Here is a 22,305-nt window from a genome sequence, read left to right as displayed (position 1 = left end):
TAGTATATCTTATCTCAACTGTTTTCATGGTCACATGTTTTGGGGGAGGGTTTCTAAAAGTGAATTACTCAGAAGCTATTTGGTTTCTCACACTACTCATGATCAGAGTGAGAAATTGGGTTAAAATGGCCACTGCATCCACTGCGTTTTCAGTTTTTCAGAGTGTGTCTGCATCCTTCTTTTACTTTTAAAGTTTTCTGACAGAATGAGGACAGGAGAACAGGTTGAGCTATAGCGGGCTGTGGTACCGCTGTGTTTGCTAACAAGTCACTGTTGCAGCATGCGTCGTCTGTACATGCAGCTGGTGTACTGGCATATACAGGCTACCTGTGAAATGATGCAGACACCTGCAGTCCCGTGACACTGCAGAGCAGCCTCAGTAGGTCGAATAGATCAGCCACCGCGGCGATCTCTATATCCTGTAAGCAGTGGGCAAACTTGAATTGAACCGAAAGAATCACAGATTTATTTTGGGGACTTTTACTGTGGATAATAAAACTGTACTGTACAAACTGTGATTATATATAGAGGAAGTTGTTGCACCCACAGCAGATGTTCCTCACAGGAAAATCCCTTACTCTCTCCTCATAAGTCGTAATCAAATCTCATTACTGGTTTTGTTAGCAGGGATTTGATTTGTTTGAGTATAATATCTGTTCATCAACAGGTCATGAATAAAAGGAAAATGCACAGATTTCTGTTAAATGCGCTCACACAATCACTCTTATTCTCTAGCTGTTGAACATGCTCGTGCTGTGTGTTGTCACCCGGTCTACATACTGCAGCATAGTCACGCAGTATAAAACCTGAATGTTTTATACTGCGTGAGGTGTAGAAGGCACTGGTAAGGGCTTGGCCAGGAGAGCCTGACATGTAGAGACGTGCGTGCGCGGGCGTGCGTGCGTGCACATACAATGCTACTGAAGAGGACGGGCTTCACTCTGACTCTTTGTGGGCTCAGGCAGTTTTATAGCATCATCACTCAAAGATGACATACCAATCAGCTGATTGTGATGAGTCCGACTTTCTGATTCCCTTTAGTGTTACTTTTTCACTTGGTAAAGCAAACTGGGAGTACGAATCCATGCAGAAAGAAGAACTGGGACACCAGCATGCGCCCATGTTTGTGCTTTCTGTGCATTGCAGTCTGTTACAGAAAAGCTCCGGCCTCTCTGTGGCAAACATCAGGCAAAAAGCTTTGCTTTCTGCAGAAACTGTTAGCTGACATTTGTAGCATGCAGTCATGGTTTTGTTGAGACTGAACTAGGGAGTGAGTGAACAAGTTGGTTTATGTAAGCAGCCGAAGAGACGCAAAATGAAGGCGAGTGGTGGAGTGTTTCAATTCCAAAAAGTCCTTGGTAACTCTCCTAGTCTGCTCTTTCAATGTGGTAAGCTCAATTTATGGGCTTTATAAATAGTCCCAGCTGTAATGATAGGGTACAAGTGAGGAAAAGGCAGGCTGATCGTTTATGGATGGCCTACTTACAGTGCATTTGTTTGCTGAGACTTATTCTTCTCTCAGTCATCACTGCAGCTGTCAAACACATCACGTCAAGATGAGAAGTCTAATTTGGATTATTATGATTATGACGAATGTGCCAGTTTATGTTCTAAGTGTAGGCGCAGTAATAATCTGTTGGTTTATCCAAAATATACAAATCAATAATTTTCCATAGTAAAAGTGCAAATTGGTCTAAAAGGTGCACTTAAACCTCCAGCAGTTCAAGTACAGTGATTTCGTATGCCATTGGGTTCAAGTCAATGTGCTGCATCACGATTGTTTACATTCAGAGACTGTTTGCGTCACCATGGCAACCATGCGAACAGGCTTTTAGAGACGCGGCAGCTTTTTAGCCCAAACCCGGATCGTTGTCTTAACAAACTTCGTAAATTTTAATGACAATTTGTTAAGTTCATAAGGTGATAAAAGTGATGCAACTAAGGAAAATAAAACCCTGTGGCTTCTGGTGTGAGCAGAGAAATGATTCATGCCATCAAATGTGGATCTTTTCACTCTCTGAGTAGAAAACATACAAATCAATAGATTAGAGGCTGTGTTTCTCTCACAAACTGCTGTGAGGCTGTTTTGTTATATTAGCCGGCTTTCTGATTTCCAGTCTGACATGTCTGGCTGGAGTCTTTCTGTCACTCCTTCCTGTGTAGGAGGTTACTGTCAGCCTGACTGGTTGATGGCTGCGGCGAGCTGTAACCTCTCCCTCCATCCTCTGCGTGGTCACTGATCCCGTCCCTTGGCTCTGGATTATGGGCGACAGGGACACACCCTGAGGCTTTATTTGCTGTTGCTCTGCGCCTGAGTGTCAAATGTTATGGTTAAGCACGGTTAATAAAAGCCAGTCGCATTCTGTGTTGACTGAATCTATGGTGTGTTCACAGTAGGGCCGCCACAAACGATTATTCTGATAGTCGACTAGTCACCGATTATTCGACTAATCAGATCATCATCCATTGGACGTACAGCATACACCAGCAGCATCTGCTCTTATCTAACTATCATTAGCTTACAGCTTTAAGTGTTTACGGTGCTAACTAACAATAAAGACAAGATGATAGTTTATTAAATTTTAATGAAATTTGCAGATTGTTTCGGTGAAGTTTAATAAACTCCTTGCTATCTAAACTATAACAGGACACTGGAGTAAATTCTCGAGCATCTCACACTTCTGATAATCAGCTGTCTGCTTGACGTTTATTCAGCTGTGTAAAAACTATAACTTTAATCTCAGCCAAACTGATTTACTCAGGAACAAATAAAATTTTAAAAAAAGCCAAACAACAACATTTTAAAGTTATCTAAGTGACTCATATGTCATGTTTAACCTGAATAGCGAAAGACGGCGGTGGGTTTGAAAACGATTTGCCGGGAGTCCGGTGTTCTCACGGCTCTAGTTAGCCTAGCCCCCGGCTAGCTATCGAGCTAGTGGGTAACAGACGTCTCAGAAAACGTCGGAGCGCTTTTGAAAATATGCGGTGTCTTGATAAACTGAGCAGATATTTGAGGTTTACACAGCTACATTCTCGCCTGAAAATATGTTAAACGTTTATTTTGTGACCCAGAAAGAATAATAAGAGTAATATTAAAACTAACTAGCTGCCGCCATTGTTGGAAACTAAGCTGGGCTGCGCTATGAATTCTGGGACACAGCTTCTTCTTCTTCTTCGGGGTTTAACGGCAGCTGGCATCCTTGTACATGCAGTGCTGCCATCTTCTGTTTCAGTCCGTTATTACACTCTTAAATCCTGCTATTATTCCTGCGTCTTTTGTGATCTTACAAAGCTTCAAACGACGCGTCGACTATTAAATCAGTCGTCGACGATTTTGATAGTCGACATAATCGTGACTAGTCGACTAATCGTGGCAGCCCTAGTTCACAAGGTGAAATCTTAGTTTTTCTACCCGTTTGGTTCTCCTGTATGCTCACCAGCAGGATCACCTTTGTCACAGATACATTTGACTTAAAAATAATACTTAAATAATCTTAATTGCTGTTTCCAAAAAGCACGTTTGTCCCTTATCTCAAGTGCTAAATGTGTGTCTATTGCCCCTGTTGTACTGAAGGCACCTCTGTAGTTTAGCTACCACGAAAGGTCAGTTTAAATTGTTTTTCTTTTAGTTTACCATTTTAAAAAAAGCTCATTTTAAACAACTTCACTCAGATTCTTCAAGTTTCAAAGAGCAAAAAGCAGAAACTGGGTTGGACTTGTTTATATGTTGGTGGAAGAGGACGTTAGCATCATTCCTTAGTCATTCCTTTTGGAATGACCTGAGGGGAAAAAGAAAAGGATTATTTCATCCAGGCTGGGCAGTCTAGGTGACAAATCATTCCTGTTGCCTGTGCCAGGGTAGAAAGAAGCCAGTGTTACAGAGGACATTGGGAAAAGTGGCACAGATTGAGACTTTTGCTTACAGCTTTCCTTACAGCACCAGGTGAAGCACGGGGAATTTTACACAAGTAAAATCCCGTTTGTTCAGTTTGAGCAGATGTCCATTTAAACATGACGTAGTTTGATCTTTGGAAAATGCAATACCACATATCAGAACTGCATTTATTTTTTGGTACAGCTTTTCTTACGTTTGTTAGCTTTTTATTTCATTTTCGTGTGTGTAGCGTGGACGTGTTGGCACAGCTTTGTAGTTTAAGGGTTGAACTGTGTGTCCCATTGTGCCGACTGCAGCTTAGTCTCACCACTGGATGCCTGAAGGGCTGTGGAGAGTAACAAGAGAGGGGAAAGAGAAAAAACCAAAGACAGAAGAGCACAGACGAGGGAGGCATAGAAGAGCCAAGAGATGGAAAGAAAGAGCCGAGCCGAGGGCAGGAACAGTAGACCTCGGCTACGCTATTGGCTGAACTCCAGTCTGCCGTGTTTGTTTTTGCTCTATTTTTACCGTGCAGTCTGACACTGGTCACTGATGAATGGCTCTATATGTAAGTTGCATTTCATCTCACAGAAATCATTCAGGATGTCTGGCTCAGGTGGGAGTGTTAGGAGACATGATGCGGTCCATTAAGGATGGAAGACGAGGACTGGAGAAGAACATGTGCTGTTTGGAAAATAGCTTTAGTGTCTCGTCAGTTGAGCGTAATCCGGGGTTCTTGTGGCAGTGGTCATAAATTTATGTCGTTTTGCTCTTACGTTTGTGTTCGTTAAGCTTTGCGGAAATGTACGTGGGTTGTGTTTGAACAACACGATTCTCGAAGTTGAAACTGAGGTCAAAGCGTGTACGAGACACTGGATGAGTACTGTTAGTGGCTTTAAGGTGCATCCAAATGGTTTAAACATGCTGTTGTGAACCACAGACACTACATCTCACTTTCTTTCCTGCTGTGTTGTTTCTACTATGATCAGCTTTGTAGTACGTGGCATTGTTCCCACCTGTCTGGCTGTTTAAATTTCACCTGATGAACAAAGGCATGCGTCTTGAGTGTGGCATGTGAACTGGCTGTGGGAGTAAGGGATTGTACATATAGTTGGTGCAGAGCAGCGACTATTCTGGTGTTACAATGGAGTCATGTGTTTGGGAGGTGTTTTTAGTGCTGGTAGCCCACATGAGTGAGCGTGTACAATAATCCCCTCTGTTTGCCGCCTTCCCTTTGCTTCCTTTTCTCTCCTTCCTGATTTCTGTCTGCAGCTGCCCCACATCTCCAGATGACATACTGTAGGTTTGTGCTTGCGATAGCAGTTTATTGCGCTAAGAAGGGGCGAAGCGTTTCCTATCTAATAAACACAAGCGAAATGGGCTTGTGTAAACCAGGTTGCATCCAGAAGGTGGACACAGCAACACAAAGCAGCATATTTCACACCAGAAAGCCCCTCAGAAAGATGCTAATGATGACTTCCTATTTTAAATGCGGAAAAAGTCCAAATAGAAACTTTTATTGTGAACTCTGGTGAACTCGGGGTTTTTCCAAGTAAATCTCATTAAATGCTCAAACCTTATAAACCGGTCCATGACATGGGACACAGTACAGTAAATTCATGGAGGTCAGCAGATATTTTCATGAATGATTTGGAGTAATCAGATTATTAATCACTTGGTGATTCAAATGTCAGCAAATGGTGAATAATAGCTTCTGAAATCAAAGTTGCATCTGATCAAATGAAGCGAGTGTTTGTTTTTTAATAAATCACTAAAAATGTAACAGAGTGGAAACATTTTAGCGCGATCTTACTTCATTATTAGTTATTGACCATTTTGTCAAATGTAGAATATATTCAAGGATTAAAGGAGGTTATGCTGGTATTTGTTGTTCTGTTCACCGTAATAAACTTTTTTAGTCTAGGAAGGAGAAACAGCCAGCATCCTGGAAGAGTTCACTGCCGACCAAAACTGGTTTATTAGTCGTACGTGGCTCCAATGACTTGTCCGGAAAGCCCTCCGGAGTAACGTGTCGCCACCAGCCAGCGTGGTTCCCACAGCAAGCCAATCGCACCGAGCAGCAGCTCCTGGGTTGCATTATGTCAGACATGCAACAGCCTCATTGCAGTGCACACGTCGAAAGCTGGGATACTCTTTGCATGTTTATTTGCATTAAGATCACGTTTTCGCTGTTGCAGGTTTGAAAAATAAAAAACACTCCTAATATTTTGTGTTACATTCGTAACTGTTTTGTTGACCTTTCTGCTTCACTCGCTGGTGCTTGCCCTCTGGTCTGACCCGCCCGGGTTACAGACTAGTAAAGAGGCATTACATGTAAATCAGAAACACCTGAACACGGGCTTTTTATAGTCCGGAGCGCTTCCTCAAGCTCGTCCGCTCTCCTCTACTCGAGGAGACTTTGCATCTGGACCGAGTTAAACCAGCAGCACCAAATGTTAGACGGTGGGGAGCAGAGGGGGTGACCAGCAGGGGGTCGAATGGGAGGAGCTGGAGGTAACTCTCTGACAGACAATGATAGGACGGAGGCAAAGGGGCACAGCAAAGGGAGCGGTTACAAACCCAGCAGTGCAGATCAGGCTGACGGTTGGTGAGACGAGGGGGAGTGTAAGGCCGTGGCCTGGGCCTCCTGGATTATTGCGGCGCTGTGAAATGTACATGAAGTAATAGTTTACAAATGTCAGCTCTCCTCCACAGCACAGGACGAGAGACGAGGAACACAGCAAAGACTGTAACGTTGTTTTTAAACCTCTGTGGGGGATTTGGGGTCATACCTTCCTCCGAGGGATGTCAAATGAACAGCTGCCCGTTTGTCAATACATGACTCAGACACATGATATTGGGAGTAGCAGATCAATGCGGTGCACTCAGATGACCATGTTATAATTGATTAGCACCGTCCATCACAGCTGTGGACTGCTGGCTAACTCTCATTTGGTTATGGTTTTGAAGAACTGGGCGCTCGCTGTCATGTTAAATATTTATCATCTCTCAGCGGAGTTTGAGTTTATCATCTCTAATAATGTCTTCCTCTTCTCTTCCGTGTAGCGGGGAAGATGACTGTGACCGTGAGCTCTGTTGAATGAATGGGATAATATCATGAAGTCAAAGACTGGATCCCTGTGGCTCCTCTCTCCTTTATCCTCCTCTTTAGACGAGCAGCAGATGCTCCTCGGCTCTGGTTTTATTGTTTGTGGCTGGCCAGCCTGGGAGCTTAAAGACGGAGGGGGAGGAGATGAGCTTTCAGTGCCCTTTTCTTCTTCTTCCTCCACTCTCTCCACAGTTCTCTCTCTATATCTGTGCTTGTCTTATTCAGCCCAGTTGGTGACTGTTGGATGAGTTAATTCCCTGATTGAGGTTTTTGGTCCCTTTAAACAAAAGGCTGTGTCTTTGAATAGACCACATGGCTCTAATAGGAGCCATTCACTGCCATTTTGGGTGCAACTGCACCTCCTATAGAGCCTCAGCCCTGAGGCTGATTTACCACCACTCAGCAGCAGCAGGAGCAATCTCTGTCTGTCTTTCTGAGTGCGTCTGTCAGCATTAGCCAGAAACCACATTCAAAGTTACAAACGCACACACACACAGTGAATCTGAGCTTCCTTTTCGTCGGTGTCACAGAGCACAATGCTGCCTCGCTTTGGCAAAGAGCCAGATCCTCTCATCCCCGTTAGGTCATGCAGAGACAGCGTAGCGGTGATGGATACCTCGGCGGCCCCAGCTCCGCTTTCCCTCGGGACAGCAAAGGCACTTTTCTCGACAGCATGGAGGCCAGCCGCGCAGATGCTCCCCGTAACGGCTGCATGTAGACTCGAGAAGATAAAGTCATTAGAAAATCATCGTAAAACTAATGATTACATTTAAGTTCAACTAGAGCTGGGCGATAGAACGATAACGATATGTATCGCGATATAACTTTTACTCGATAGAGAAATTAAGCTATCGCGATAGACCTCGCCGCTCTTGTCCTCTTTAACAAAAAAAAAAAAAAAAAAAAAGGTCAGCCAATCCAAATTCAGTAGCGCAGAGCCGAACCAATCACAGCCGCAGCGTCACGTCGCGTGACTTGCTACGTACAGCACAAGTGCCAAGCCGCACGTGTGTTTGTTTGGGAAGCAGCCAGCGGGTAATGGAGGAAATGAGTGTGCCGACTAGAAAAATCAACCGAGCGTGACCGAAGAGAAAACAGATGATGGTTCCAATGAGATTGTCGAACGGAAGAGCCAAAGAAGTTCCGTAGTGTGAAGGTATTTCGGCTATTTCAAGTCTGACAAAAAACAGAGTAGCGTGCACTGTAAATTGTGCCGAAAGCAAGTCTGGAAATACAATAAACTGGTGCATGCGTCACACTGTGCGCCACGTTATTGTTTCGGTGAAATGAATTTCTACAATACTGTTAATTCTACTCTCTGCAGTGTTTAAATGCTCACATATACACACAGTTACTGTCCCTCCACACATACGACTCGGTTCTGCTTCTATGCCCCAGCTTTGTTTACTTTTTCCCACCGAGGCTTCTAGACTTCTGATTGGCCAACATTTCTGCACGGTTAGGAATCTAGCGCCACCTGCTGCTTTGGCATGTTCATAGCAGCGTTTTCCTTCATTTCTGCCTTTATGTGTGGACGGGATTATTTTTTAAAACGAAAACGGAAAATCTCTGTTTTCAAAAATACCCGTGTACGTGTGGACGTAGCCTCAGTCTCTGACTGGAAGCGCTAATTCGTCATTCGGCTTTTGTCAGACTAAAGTAACTGTTAAAACTGTTTGAAAAGCTAAGCTATACAACAAGGAGAGATTGAGAATTTCCTTTTAGTTCTCAGTTTATTTGATATTGACAAAAGTTAGTCAGTTTTGTCTGTTCTTCTGTAAAACAAACTAAGATTTATTTTTAGAATTAATATTTTGTTTCTAAGTGGAATTGACAGTTTAGTCTGTTTCGTTTGTTCTATTTTGAAACTTAAACGCTTTAGCGGCTGCCTTTTGTGTAGTTTGCAATATTTGCCTTTATTTATCTGAAAAAGTCTCATGTTCCTTAAGTACATCTACCCTGTTGAACTTATTATGGGAAATAAATATTTAAATAAAAACAAGCTGCTGATTATTTCACATTTTACTTGTGAGCAACGGCACATTTAAATCTTACAAATATAGTTATTTGGCTGATATCGTGATAGATATCGTTATCGCCTGAAATGAAAAAAACATATCGTGATATGAAAAAATCTCATATCGCCCAGCTCCAAGTTCAACACAGATGTTCAGATTGTTCAACAATTTCCTCCACTTCACAAACACATCTAAAAAAAACAAAACAAAATGCAAAGCTTTATTTAACGTTTTGTCGAGGTTTGGGGATTGTCAGGATATCTGTATCAGAATTATAGATGTCAAAAATAAAGTGGTTGAAGTAAGAAATCAATGAACCTGAAAGGAGAAAAAAACTCCCACCAGCAAACTATACAAACCTAAAGTACACAGTCACGGTTTTGTGGAGGGGGTGTAAACGTGTGCAGAGCTGTATGCAACGTTTTTACAAAACTGCAGAAAACGTTTCATTGTGCTTTGATTGTTTGAACCTCTCCGACCTTTCATGAGTTTGGTTCCACTCTGAAACGTAGACGTATGAATCTGCCAAAGTCTCGTTACACTGTCACTTGGTGAGTCACATCCACAAGCGTCTGCTTTTGACACTCACGATGAGCAGTGTAATCTTCGCTCATTGCAACAATCACTCAGTACGTTTTATGAAGTCAGTAGGTGTAGTGTGAGCAGCTCATGGGTCTGCACACGGTGCGTTCGAGCGCAGCACTGAGCTGTAGGTCTCGTATGTTCTGGTCATCATACATATAAGATGTATGGAGTGCAAATCTGTTACAGCGCCACTGAAGCGTGGCGTCACTACATCTGTATAAGAAGATGCTAAATCTCATGGTTGTGTGTGTGTGTGTGTGTGTGTGTGTGTGTGTGTGTGTATTTAAAAAAACAAAAATCCCAGATATGTAAAGCAAATATCTTCTCAACAAACAAGAATAGCAATAGTAAAGTGCTATGTGTGATAGACCAGCATAAAAAAGATAACGGAGACGATGTATATAATGTAAACTACCTGGTTGTTCCAGCTCTGAAAAAGAATCCTAAGGCTCAGCTTCAGTTCAGTCTCCTCTAACGGTCATGTCCGTGGAGCGTCATGTCTGAGGTGGGAGCTGCTTGCAGCTATGACTCATGGGAAGCATCAGGCATCTTCTCATGGCGCTGCAGAGGAATGTTGGGAGTCCACACACACACACTGCTGACATCATAGCCTGCGTCCTTGTGAGTCCCATAGTATTTGAAGTTCATGAGCCTTCTGCCTCATCATATGTGTCATTAAACCATTCACTTCCTGTCAGCTCGTGTGTTGTTACTAATTGGCTGAGATGTGTGTGTCCTGTGAGGGTGTGTGTTGGTGTTTGGAGCTCCATTAGGGGTCAGGTTTACCGTCTGTAGCGCAAAGAGCACAATGTCCACAAGTTTCCAAGTAGGATTATAAAGGCTACACTAACTTTCCATATAAAGGCAAAATATTTATTTTCTCTCTTCACTAATCAGCGTCGTTCCTCGTCTTCTCTGGGTGGACCTTTCTTTGAATGTGGCTGAAGTGGATGGAGGCAGGCGAGGGACTAAGACCTGGATGGCTTACTTCACTTTTCCAGCAAAAATTCTTGTTTTACTGCCAAGTCTTGCTTCTGTTATGATGAAGTGCTTGTTTTATTAAGCTATTTGGTCTCTGTGCAGTCTGTCACAGGGGTAATCGACTTCTTCTGTACTCTTTCCTGGATCGAGTTTATCATCGCTCTTTTAAAATCGTCTGAAACATGACGTATTAGAAGAACCGAAATATTTAGTATAAACAGCGTAGCTCAATGAAATGTTAACCACACAACTGACTTGAATAGTTGTGCAAGCTGTGCATGAACATGTAATGAGTGGGCGAGGAAAATAAATATATCAACATTAGAAAGCCTCTTGGCTTGAGATACTGTAATATCTGCAGGAGGTGGTTTATTAAATAGATGTTCCCCTGGATGTCCAAACCTTTGCACCTGCTACAATTACTTATGAATTTCTATTTGTTATTTTCCCATGAAATGAAGATTATTGGGCTCCTTCAGTTTTTAATATGATACTGATACCTTGGCTGTGAGTATCTGCAGATACCAGGGTTAAATGAATGACTTAACCACTGCTTTCATAATCTTTGTTTAAAATTAAACAAAAGATAAATGCATTGAAAATTAGAAAATGTAGAGTTGTTTCATTATTTAGATTTATTTGCATTGGTCTAGTCATAAGGCGGTTGAGTACTGCTGTCATTTACAGACATGATAGCTTCTGCTTTTGGATGTGACAAGAGATGGCTGAGGTGAAATCCTTTTAATCGTCTTGACAACCGAGGCTTCGATTCCACTTATGTTACCATAAGTGGAATCGAAGCTTCCTGAAAAGCATGTAAAGGAGCAATTGAGCAAGAGAGAAGTGTTTTTGAGTACAAAGCTGCTGCAAACAACCAAAGAGCTCTTTGTGTAGCAGCCTGAAATGTCTGCTTTGCTGTTGGCTTCCTCCGCTGCTACTGTAGCTCCTGCTAACACCCGAGGTAGTAACCACAGGGCCCACGTTAGCCTGCCTAGCCTTCTGAGTCAGGAGGGCTGCATCCCTATTATCAACATTTGATGCGAGCCTCCACTTAAATGTCTGCCGGCTTCTTTTCACTAAAAAAATGGGTCACTTCTCCTGGGTTTCTCATGCTTTTGCATGCAAACAAATCAGCTCAGTCACATTTTGCTCGTGCAGCTGAGTCAATTTACTGCAAGCCCATTTTCAAATTTTATTTGTGACATACACAGTCATACACAGTACTGTATGCAGTGAAATGCTTACACTTAAAGTTAAAAATAAAATAACTGTACAACAAAATACACAATATAGAAATATATAAGAATATATGAAGAAATATAGAACAATAACAGCAGCTGTACGAGTAATAAATGGAAATGAAGAAATATACTGTCCAGGGTTGTGCAGTCCACATGTGTGTCTTGTGCAGTGCAAATATGCTTAAAGTGATTTATTTAAGTGACTTAAGTGATAAAGGGATTCAATCAGATGACCACGCAGTGTAGTTGTGCAGCAGCCACTAGTGTAAACAAAGTCCAGAAAGTCCAGTGTGTGTGTAAGAACCATATGTGTGGGTCAGTACTGTGTGGGGGTGTGATTGAGAGACCGTATCGCCTGCGGGAAGAAGCTCCTCCTCAGTCTCTCTGTGTTGGTCTTTCCTGACCTCAGCAGAGAGAACAGTCTGTTGTTGGGATGGCTGAGGTCCTTCACCATCTTCCTGGCCTTGGTCCAGCACCGCCTGCTGTAGATTGAGTGCAGGTCAGGGAGCTCGGAGCGGATGGTGCGCTCAGCTGACCGCACAACCCTCTGTAGAGCTCGTCTGTCCTGCATGGTGCTGTTCCCGAACCAGGTTGAGATGTTTCCCGCCAGGATGCTCTCTATGGTGCACGAGTAAAAGTTCCTGAGCACCTTGGAGGGCAGTTGGAAGTCTCTCAAGCGTCTGAGGTGGTAGAGACGCTGTCGGGCCTTTTTCATGTTGATGTGACAGGACCATGACAGGTCCTGCGTGATGTGAACTCCGAGGTATTTGAAGCTGTATTTGGTATTTGGCTGGACAATGCAGAGGTGGGGGTGAGCGGTGTCTGATTTTAATTAGCAGCAGAGCTTGTTATTACTGTGTTCTGCTGCCCACAGTAAGCAGGTAAAAAGCCCCTCTCTATCAGCCCCTCGTAAGCAGCTGAAGTGCCAGGCTAAGCCTACGCAAAGCAGACGCCCCACAGTCTTATCTGAGGAATGCGTGGCATCGTCACCGAGGATCTCCTCTGCAGGGAGGAAGCTTTATTATCTCAAAGCCTCTTTCTCCTTTGATTGTCCCCTGAGACCACTCGTAGATGTTTACTTTTTCCTGCCTGTGTCTGCAGATTTTTTTCTTCTCTTTTTTCTGTCACTACCTTTTTATTTTAAGATATATTTGATTTTCCTTCTGTGCACTGCTGCTCAAATTGAGCTGCAAATCTTCGTGCCTTGCATACGGATACTGTAGCCGTGTGCTTTCTCTGTTAAAGCTAGCGTAGAGAGAGCCGCTCAGGAGTTATTGAAAGATTCAAACCAGACGGAGCTCATGATGGAGGATAATGATTGTGCTGTCCTTTGTGGTCTCTAAAGTTTTGCATGCCTTGGCATTTTACAGGCTTGCATGTTTTTGGGACTGTGGTCAGCAAGCCTGGCAGAGCCACAAGCTCATGAGTCTGAAGTTGCTCTCCTTTTCCTCTAATTCTCAACTGTGGCCTCGATAATTACAGACTTGGCTTCATGAAGATGTCTTTGTTGTTGCATTTTTGTATTTCTCCATTTTATATTATGTAGTTTCTTTTGTACGCCTTATAGAGTTAATCCCTGCTGTATGTTTTTTTTCCAGTTAAACTTAAAGTGAACAGATGATGCTCATTTATCACAGAGGCAAAAGAAAACTGCAGGAAACACAAACGACCAATGAAGGCTCCAGATTAACTGGTTAGAACACATCAGTTGCTGGGTAGCCTCGTGTGGTTTGCTTTGCTTTCTTAGTTAATCCAAAACATGAATTTCTTCATGAGATGCTAATTGTTGTGTAATTATTCTTTCTTCAGCAGATACTCCTGCAATTAACGAGTCAGGGAAAAGCCAGAACATTGGCTTTGCTACCGTTGCACAACTGGATTTTTGTGCACATGAAATGCGATGTCATCTTATCTGAGCTAGCCAACTATCTGCAGACTGACTCTGTATTCACGATTTTTGTCATTCACCAAAGAGTTTAATTGAAAACAAACTTTATGATGGGGAAATTAATCATTCATAATTGAGAAACCGCATGTGTCAGTGCCTCCTTTCTGTAGCGGTGCTTAATTTGGGGATTTCTGTGAGTAAAACTTTCCCTTTTTTTGCGTCTGCTTCAATGACAGAAATGATAAACTATCCGTCTTGGTACTTACAGGACTCGAGCCAGGATCGGTTTACCAAAGCCGGCTGTTCACCCTGCAGCGATTTAAGCCAGGTTCACGTTTCCCCAAGAGGGGGCTCGCAGCGAGCGCAGCGTGCATTACTGATGCACAGCCACGCTACGTGATCCATCACTAGCAAACTTTACCCAGCTGCTTCTCCTGTGATTCACACTCAGCTGACCTGTAGATCACTGTTCTGCATTACGTTTGTGATAGACAGCATTAACTTGGATTATATTCTTTGGCTGTGACCCAGCTGGATGTTACAGTGAATCAGTGCTCAGCACTACTTCAGTTCTGCTCCAGGTGACTTCTAATGAATCTGCAATAACAGCCAGACTTTGAGTCAGTGATGTAAAGCTGTCATCGTGCCAGCCTGAGATACTCATTCATCTCCAGAGTTGTTTTAGTCTAAAGTAAACAGATTCAAAGAAGTGACACTTTACAATGATTCGGATGCAGTTAGGCTCTGCATGAGTCTGTAACGATGCTGTTGGGGCGTGGGCGCTGTTGACTTTAACAGGGGAACCGCCAATAGAAAACCCGGGTGGCAGCACGTGTGGTCCACCAACTGGAGAAGTGCTTAACTTGGGGGTGGGGTTAAAATAATGTCCCAGCTGATGTCATACAATTCACTTCAAGATACAGCTAAACACACACAAACCGATTTAAAGCCATACAAAGTTTATTTAAAAGACATCAAGGAACCAATAAAAACTCTGACTGAAAACCTCAAACTTTAAAGAAACTTTATTTCTGAGAGAATTCAGATCACCATCTTTTCTTTTCTTTTTTTTTTATGATGGTCACAGCGATGTTTGTCTCCAGCAGCAGGAGTAATAATGTTGTTTTTCTCCTGTTCCTGTTTGCAGTCACGCCTCCCTTCATATAGTCTCACACATGGACACTATGTCACTTAAATAGTATTTCTTTGCTTTACGGGCGATAAAGCCCATGATGGAGACAGAGTTTCCATTAAAAGACTTAAACTGCCAGAGCACTAAAATCATCATCATCATCACTTCATGGTGCAACAAGAAGTTGCAGAAAGTTCCTCTCAGGGTCTGCTGTGTGGGCAAAGCTGTTGCTTTTAAATAGATTTTAGATTGAAACATGTTAATGCAGGTAATAACCTACCTCCCATACTTACAGCCTAAATACACATATCTTCTGCTGTGATAAAAATAGGCAGGTTTCACTGGTTAATATACTGGTAACCTGAAATGAGAGCGTGGTTTCTTCTTTTCTTTTTAAATAAACCTTTGGAACGATGAGATGATGCTGTTGAACTGCAATATTACATCTAAACGGTTTAGCCGATGCTTTGAAAGAGCCGGTGTCTGACTGTGTTGCAGTTTAACTGCAGTAAATGTTACTGCAGTTGTGCCAATCATGTGATTCGTCATGAAGACGTTTGTCCCTTACAGCATGAGGGCGAGTCTGGGAGCTTCCCCGTGGTGATGAAGTCAGTCAAGTCCATAGTAAGGAGTGAACAGCTCTCGGTGATCTGCTGGAAGTTGTGCAAAGACTGTTTTGTGTTGGCAACATGTCAGCAGTGAAAATCAAGTCATTGGCAGATAGAGATGAGTCGTTGTGGTCCAGAGTTGCTTAACATAATTAGACCTGAACCAAGTGGTGCAGCATACATTACTGTAGTTGTTTTTTAAGACTGAATCATGTGCAGTCATTAGCCCAGTTGTGGCTTGCCCTAAGTGCTCTCAGCATTTGTGTCTTTGTTGCTATCACTAAGCGGAAGGGTTGAATTCCTGTGCAGCGTCTGCAGCTGCAACTTATGGTTTCCCTAGCAAGGCCGTGTGACGTAAGTGATGTGACAATAATATGCATCTGATGCTTGACAAACGCGTCGTTTTCTCTCTCGTTGAAATGGATGTGTCTGACCTACTTAGATGACTGAGCTGTTTTTAAAGACCGCAAACATGGAAGGGCTTTTTTTTTCAGTCAAATATATTTAAATCAACATATATTGACCTACCAAACTCTTACATTTACTTATATAGAGCTGTCTGCTAGGTTAATCAGCAGGATACTTGGAGTGAAATTCTGTGGGTGAAATTCCACAGATGAAATCTGATACTGAAGAGAAACTATTTCACTTTGTGCTTGATTCATTGTTTAGACCTGTGAAACGCTAAAACGATTTATATTGGAATTCAAAAAGTCATGTTCGTAAATAAGCTCTGGACAATGTGAGAAGAGTTTTTATTTTAACATGTCACGTGTGGGAGGAGGTGGCCTCTTTCACATACTTTGTGACTATACTGGAAATACTTTGACTCCTGTGTGAAGGTGTGCAGGAGGCAAACTGAAGATATTTGCCTGCCACACTCAGATTGAGGCAAATGGATGTGTGCAGTTGTGACCATATGATTGGGTTGGACACATGCACCATCACCTGTTAATGTCTGCAAAGGTAGTGTCACTCCTTTCATCCTTGCACTGGAACATGCCTCAGCTGCACAAGTGTAGTCTTATTCTGTGGGAAACTCAGCACTGTCTTCTTTAGGCTTGACACCAATGTTTATCTGTAATCTGTCTTCTTCAGGTGCTGCGTAGTGAGAGAGAAGCGGTGTGTGCGGCATGCTGAGGCCACACCCCCTGGCTCAGAATGAGTGTCAGAGATGGCGCTGCCAACATGGCAACGACTGCAGGTGGGGGAGGCGGGGGAGGCGGGCAAGCTAACCCTGTCGATCAGGATGGCCGCTCATACACGCTCCAGATCTATCCGAGGTTGGCTGCTTACCCATCCACCTGCTGCAACCTCAAGTGAGTATCTCACCTGGAAAATAAACATCAGCATCAACGGTTTAGTTAGTTTGTCGTTGCTTCATTTATTTTTATGCGCACAAACTTATTGCACAACTTATTTATAGTTGTTTTTTTTAATCTGCCCTGCTTCTATCAGAGTGCAGAAGGATGCAACGGCTGCTTCGGTGATCTCGGACGCCGCTACGGCACTGGGGCTGGACCCCAGACGCCTGTACGTGCTGGCAGAGGTGAAGGAATGTGGTGGGGAAGAGTGGGTGCTGGAGGCCGGAGACCTGCCGGTACAGAGGTTCCTGCTGTGGCCTCGAAAAGCACAGGAGCAACACCCTCAGAGCCTTGGCTTTTACTTCTTACTACAGGTAGAGTTGACAGCACACGACACGTTACAGTCAGCTCAGTCAACGTGCTTCTACTCTCTGTTTCTCCTTTAGTGAGAAAAAACAGCAAGTTGTTAAACCCTAGATACAAGTTTGCAGACTATTTATGGAAAATGTAACAGAAAAGGCGAGAAAATCATTTTTCCAGCACATGTAACAGCAGCATGTGTGAGACGAGTGCTGTTTGGCCCTGGCCTTGATGATTTTGGCCGGTTTGAAGGAATGCAAACAGCCCGGAATATTTTTAACAGTCTCAAGAAATCAGTGTGTCAGTTTGACGAGTAGACGGCTAATACGTGCTGTTTTTGTCTTTATAATTTAATCCAGGAGAGGAATCGTGATGGCTCAATCCGTTATGTCCACCTCCCGATGTTGTCCAAGGAACAGGAGGCACAACGGCTCGCTGCCAGGGGCTTCCTTCCCCCTCCCCAGGATGATTTTGCAGACCTCTGCAACCTCCCCGTCCTCAATGAGGACAGCATATTAAACAACTTGCGCACACGGTTTCACAAGAAAAAGATCTATACCTATGCAGGGAGCATCCTCATCGCCATCAACCCCTTTAAGTTCCTGCCCATCTACAACCCTAAGTACGTCAAGATGTACGAGAACCACCAGCTGGGCAAACTGGAGCCTCATATTTTTGCTATCGCAGATGTGGCCTACTATGCTATGCTCAGGAAGAAGGTCAACCAATGCATTGTCATCTCTGGGGAGAGTGGCTCAGGCAAGACCCAAAGTACCAACTTCCTGATCCACTGTCTGACTGCTCTCAGCCAGAAGGGCTACGCCAGCGGGGTGGAGAGGACCATCCTGGGTGCTGGACCAGTTCTGGAGGTAAGATGCTATGTGTGATGGCTGGGTCTGTCTCTACTCCAGTGGACAATTTAATTGAACTGTAGCTCAGCTAATTTGAATTAGCCTAGCCTTGCCATGCCTTAAACCTTAGCTGATCCAGCTGCAGGGACTAAAGAAAGTATATTAAAAATGTTTACATAGACCCACGGGTGCAGAAAAAAGATGGTTTGGACTGAGAGCTGAAGTCCACACAGGTTGCCACATCATTAGGCATACGCTTCTTTGTCATTTTTTAATCTATATTGGACCATAATTTACAAAATGAGCATCAGTCTGTATTGAAGAAGACCTGAAATTAGTAATCGAGACTATAAACTCGTTAGGAAAGTGTTTACCGAAGTAATGGGTCACATAAGTTTTCCCATAGACTTCTACACGATCTCACTTCCACTTCCTTAGAACCACTGCAGGTTTAAGGTGCCTCCACATGGGCGTCGCTCCTCAGAGTGCCATACTTATTTACTGCACTGGTTTCAGTCAGTTGCTCTCTTGATTAGGTCACATCGAGTGGTGAGAGCACTTCCTCAGAAGTGACTCATGATTTTGCTTAGATGTACAAAAGCACAGACACGAGATGAAAAAACTGCAGCGAGCTACATTTGGAGATATTTCACAGGTTTATATGTCTGTAGTTATGAATGGTGAAAACATCTGAGCTCATGTCGAACTGAGGAAATCTATTTTCAGGCTGCTGCGTGGGCTAACATGACAGAGCCTGTTTTTGTACAGTGTAAATGTCTGTGGCATAAAGAAAGAAGCAGGTAAAGAAAGAAGAAATGAAAAAAAGGGAAGTTGCTTTATTAACACCATCATGTTGCTTCATTGCCTTTGAAAATGCTGTGGGAAGCCAGGCAAGATAAAAGGCTTTGTATTGGTTTCCTATCTGCTTTTGAGCGCACAGATGATTTTGATTACATTTGCAGTGCTGGTTTACGTAGCTGAAGGTAAAACACAGCTTTTCTCTGACTTCTGTCTTTGACAGGAGAAATATGTGCCCGTTTAATTTGGACCTAAACATTTAACCAAACGGACTTTTGTCAAAGTTTCGGTCAGGTGACCGTACGTGTTCCTGCTTTCTGCTGTGAGAAACTGGATACTTGTACTGACTCGCTCTACAACCGCTGACAGCTGAGACTGAACCAAAACGATAAACAAAGTGAAACGTAGCACTTGGTGTAAGTCGCTGGTGGGTAATTACGAATGATTAAAAAAAAGAATTTTCCATAGTATAAAAACAGCACAGAGGCGTGGCCGGGTCTTTGAACAGCGCGTCTCAGGACAGGAAAGGGCGGTGCTAATCAGATGAACTGCACGACATGCATGCACATATTCAAATGTCCACTTTGGAGCTCATTACACGAAGTCTTCTGTCCGTCAGGCTGCTATCACAGTTTAAAAAACAACATAAAAAACATAAATCGTGCAAATATGTAGGTAAACGCTAACAGCTGCCTACTTTTACATTGTTTTAACAAAGCGCTGCAGCATAACGTGCAGCTGTTGCCTCTGCTCGAGCTGAAACTCGGAGCTACGTGGCAAAGAACAGAGTCGACTTGGTTTTGTTTATTTTTCATCGGCGTAATGAGAAACGGGGTCTCCTCCACTTTCACATATGGAAGAATTTACCTCTGGTCAGACCTCGAGCAGCATTATTATTGTCAAGTCATTTTCAGCATTCACATCATCGTCTCTTTGTACTCTCTTATAAGCAGTGAGTGTTGTCTTACATTGTATTTTGTAGATTAAGTCAGCTTTGAATATTTTCCACAGTGTGTTAGCCCTGCAGCATCGACTGAATTCACCATGATGCTGTGTGCAGATGATGACAGATAAAAAGCTTCTGTCTGCGGCTGCAATGAGATTTCAGGCTGGAAAGCCCTGCTGCACATTCACCTAAATGCCAAGTAGACAAAAAGCAGAAATCCCACTACTTGTTTTTAGTTTGATAGCCTTCGTCAGAGTGGGGAAGCGATTACTCTCGGTCCTGATTTGGAAGTAAATCTCTACATATTTTTCAGTTTTAATGTTGCAGAAGTGGGGCTAAAAATAAACCTCTAGTCAGAACAGCCGCATGTGGAATGTGGTTTATTCAGAGCACAAAATGGTGCAGAGAAGCGAACCCCCCACCCCGATCTCTGAAAGTAAGTCTGTAGAGCACGCACTGCTTGGAAACAGAACTAAGTAAAAAAAGAAGTTTAACAAGAACTGGCCACAAGCTGTTGGCTGAATGGCAAGAACAGAGGGTTTGCCATAACTTGCAGTAACTCAGTGTGTTCATCTATCATCTGTCCCATCTCTGACGCCGCCCCTGACTCAGTATTCGAGCTCTTCCTCACAGAACTGCTGCTGCTTTATTCAGATGCATTTGAATGAGCGCAGCCTGGGTCCCTTGATGTGTGTCACTCTGTCAGAGTCTTTGGTTCTGGATGGCAGGTTGAGGGAAGAAGGGGAGGAGGCAGCAGAGGCTTTTCCCCTTCAATCAGCAGAGTTCTGGTCCCTCTGGCAAACACAGTGCCTCTCTGCCGTTTACTCCCAGAATGCAATGGGTGTGTGCTATGTCAGTCCAGAGCTGTGGTTGCAGGGCCAGACAGGGAGACGAGTTTGGCCTTTACTGGCCTGGTCAGCGGAGGAAATGGCGATCGGGTTGGGTTGCATCTGGGACCGGTCACGCAATCGCCCGGGATATTGACCAGCTGTGCATTTCCTCTTGGCATCATTACAGCAGCTAAAGATGGGTTTTACTTAGAGACGTGGAAACTTTAGTGTTTTTAAGGTTTGCTCCTTAGCGTTAGCCTGCTGAAAGACTCTTCATGTGAAAACAGCTGAGATGGCTGACATGAGGCAAATGTTCTTTACTCAGAAATCAAATGTTCCCTGTATACCAATACCACACAAATGTAATGGGAACCCTTTGAATTTCTGCAGTATTTACTTATTAAATATGGGCCAAATGCCATGCATCCATTTTTCTCCTGCTTATCAAATTCAGGGCAGGTGGCAGGATATGAGGCTAATAGAGGAAGGCGGCCAGTTTCAGATCACCTGTTACCTTAATGTGTGCGTCTATAGGTTGCAGGCGTACCAGGCACATGGCGAACATGCAGTCCAGGCTGAATTGTTGAGTTGATCTCTGTGCTAACGACTTCTCTAAAAGCTTCTTGTAGTTGTTTGTTCCAATTAAGGACATGAGGTTGAATGTGTGAGGTGTGCTGGCGCAACAACTTAGGAAGGGTCTTAGAAAAAGTGTTACAACGATAGCTGAAACCTTTCTGTAGAAAATACAGTTAATTTGTAAGAAGGTGTTCTTTAAACATGAAAAACCTCATGAATAAAAATATCTGCAGCTTGCTGAAATACTTGTTGGTCTGGCCAGTATGAAAAAAACACTGGTGTTAGGAGACCACAAAGGAAACTACCGTGGCACAAACGGCCACCTGGCTGTCCCGCATCACAATTCTCTTTGGACAGATGAGACAAAAGTCGAACTTGTGGTAAAAATGTACAAAGATGTTTGGAGGATCTCACCCAGCTGTGAAGCACGGCGGAGGCAGCATCGTGGTTTGGCTACTCGGGCTCTCCTTCTACAGACTTGATGTCTCGCCGTCTTTCAAGGAATAAGTATTAAAAATTGCATCCAAATAGAGCTGGGCGATATATCGAGTTTTTAAAACATATCGATATATTTTTATATGAGATATAAGATGTGACAATATCCTTTATATCGATATAGTCTATGTTACGTTATAATTATAGTTGTGGAGCCGCAAGTTTGCCTCTCTTTCGTCCACTTTTGTCTCTACGCAACGTTACTCCGCCTCGCCTTCACTGAAGACAACTCCCCCTCCTCCCCCATCGCTTCACATGCAGGCAGCGACAAGACGGACACGGCAAATCTCCGTTAACGAGTTACTGCGCATCACCCCATGCGTGGGGCTGGACGGCGTCAACGTGCTAACGAGCTAAACATGCTAACGAGCTAACAGCGCTAACGAGCTAACAGCGCTAACCCTAAAATCCTTTCATTCTCTCAAAAGGTGATAGCGCGCCTTATGTATGAATTCTGGTTGTGCTTGATGGCCGCGAACCGATTTTATGTGGAACACGGCGCTCAGCAATCTGTCACAAATGTTTGAGTACGACTTTGGTAAGCTACGGAGCTGCACCGCTTGATAGATTGTCGGCGCATTACGGCTACCGAGGAGCTTCGCGGAGTGATATGTACTGTGCATCAACGTAATATTACCGTATTGTGTGTGTATAAGGACCATAAATGGCACCTGTAAGAGACGTGGTTATGAAGCGGATTTCAAAC

The 22,305-nt window shown here is 43.5% G+C and overlaps 1 protein-coding gene across 9 annotated transcripts in view; it reads left to right on the top strand.

The window, feature by feature from the left end:
• myo9bl (myosin IXb-like) overlaps nucleotides 1-22,305 on the top strand; it is a 57,834-nt gene that overhangs the window by 4,314 nt on the left and 31,215 nt on the right. For all 9 annotated transcript variants that reach the window (XM_080297893.1, XM_080297891.1, XM_080297892.1 and 6 more), the window contains exons 2-4: nucleotides 16,538-16,758; nucleotides 16,898-17,117; nucleotides 17,463-17,972. In XM_080297893.1, coding sequence (XP_080154019.1) covers nucleotides 16,601-16,758; nucleotides 16,898-17,117; nucleotides 17,463-17,972 — 888 coding nt within the window. In that variant the 5' untranslated portion in view covers nucleotides 16,538-16,600. The remainder of the gene's footprint in view (nucleotides 1-16,537; nucleotides 16,759-16,897; nucleotides 17,118-17,462; nucleotides 17,973-22,305) is intronic.

The sequence above is a fragment of the Astatotilapia calliptera genome, chromosome 23 (genome assembly GCF_964374335.1).
Source record: "Astatotilapia calliptera chromosome 23, fAstCal68.1, whole genome shotgun sequence".
NCBI classification, from domain to species: Eukaryota; Metazoa; Chordata; class Actinopteri; order Cichliformes; family Cichlidae; genus Astatotilapia; species Astatotilapia calliptera.
Note: the sequence above shows the minus strand (reverse complement) of the source record. Positions and strands in the feature narration are given on the sequence as shown.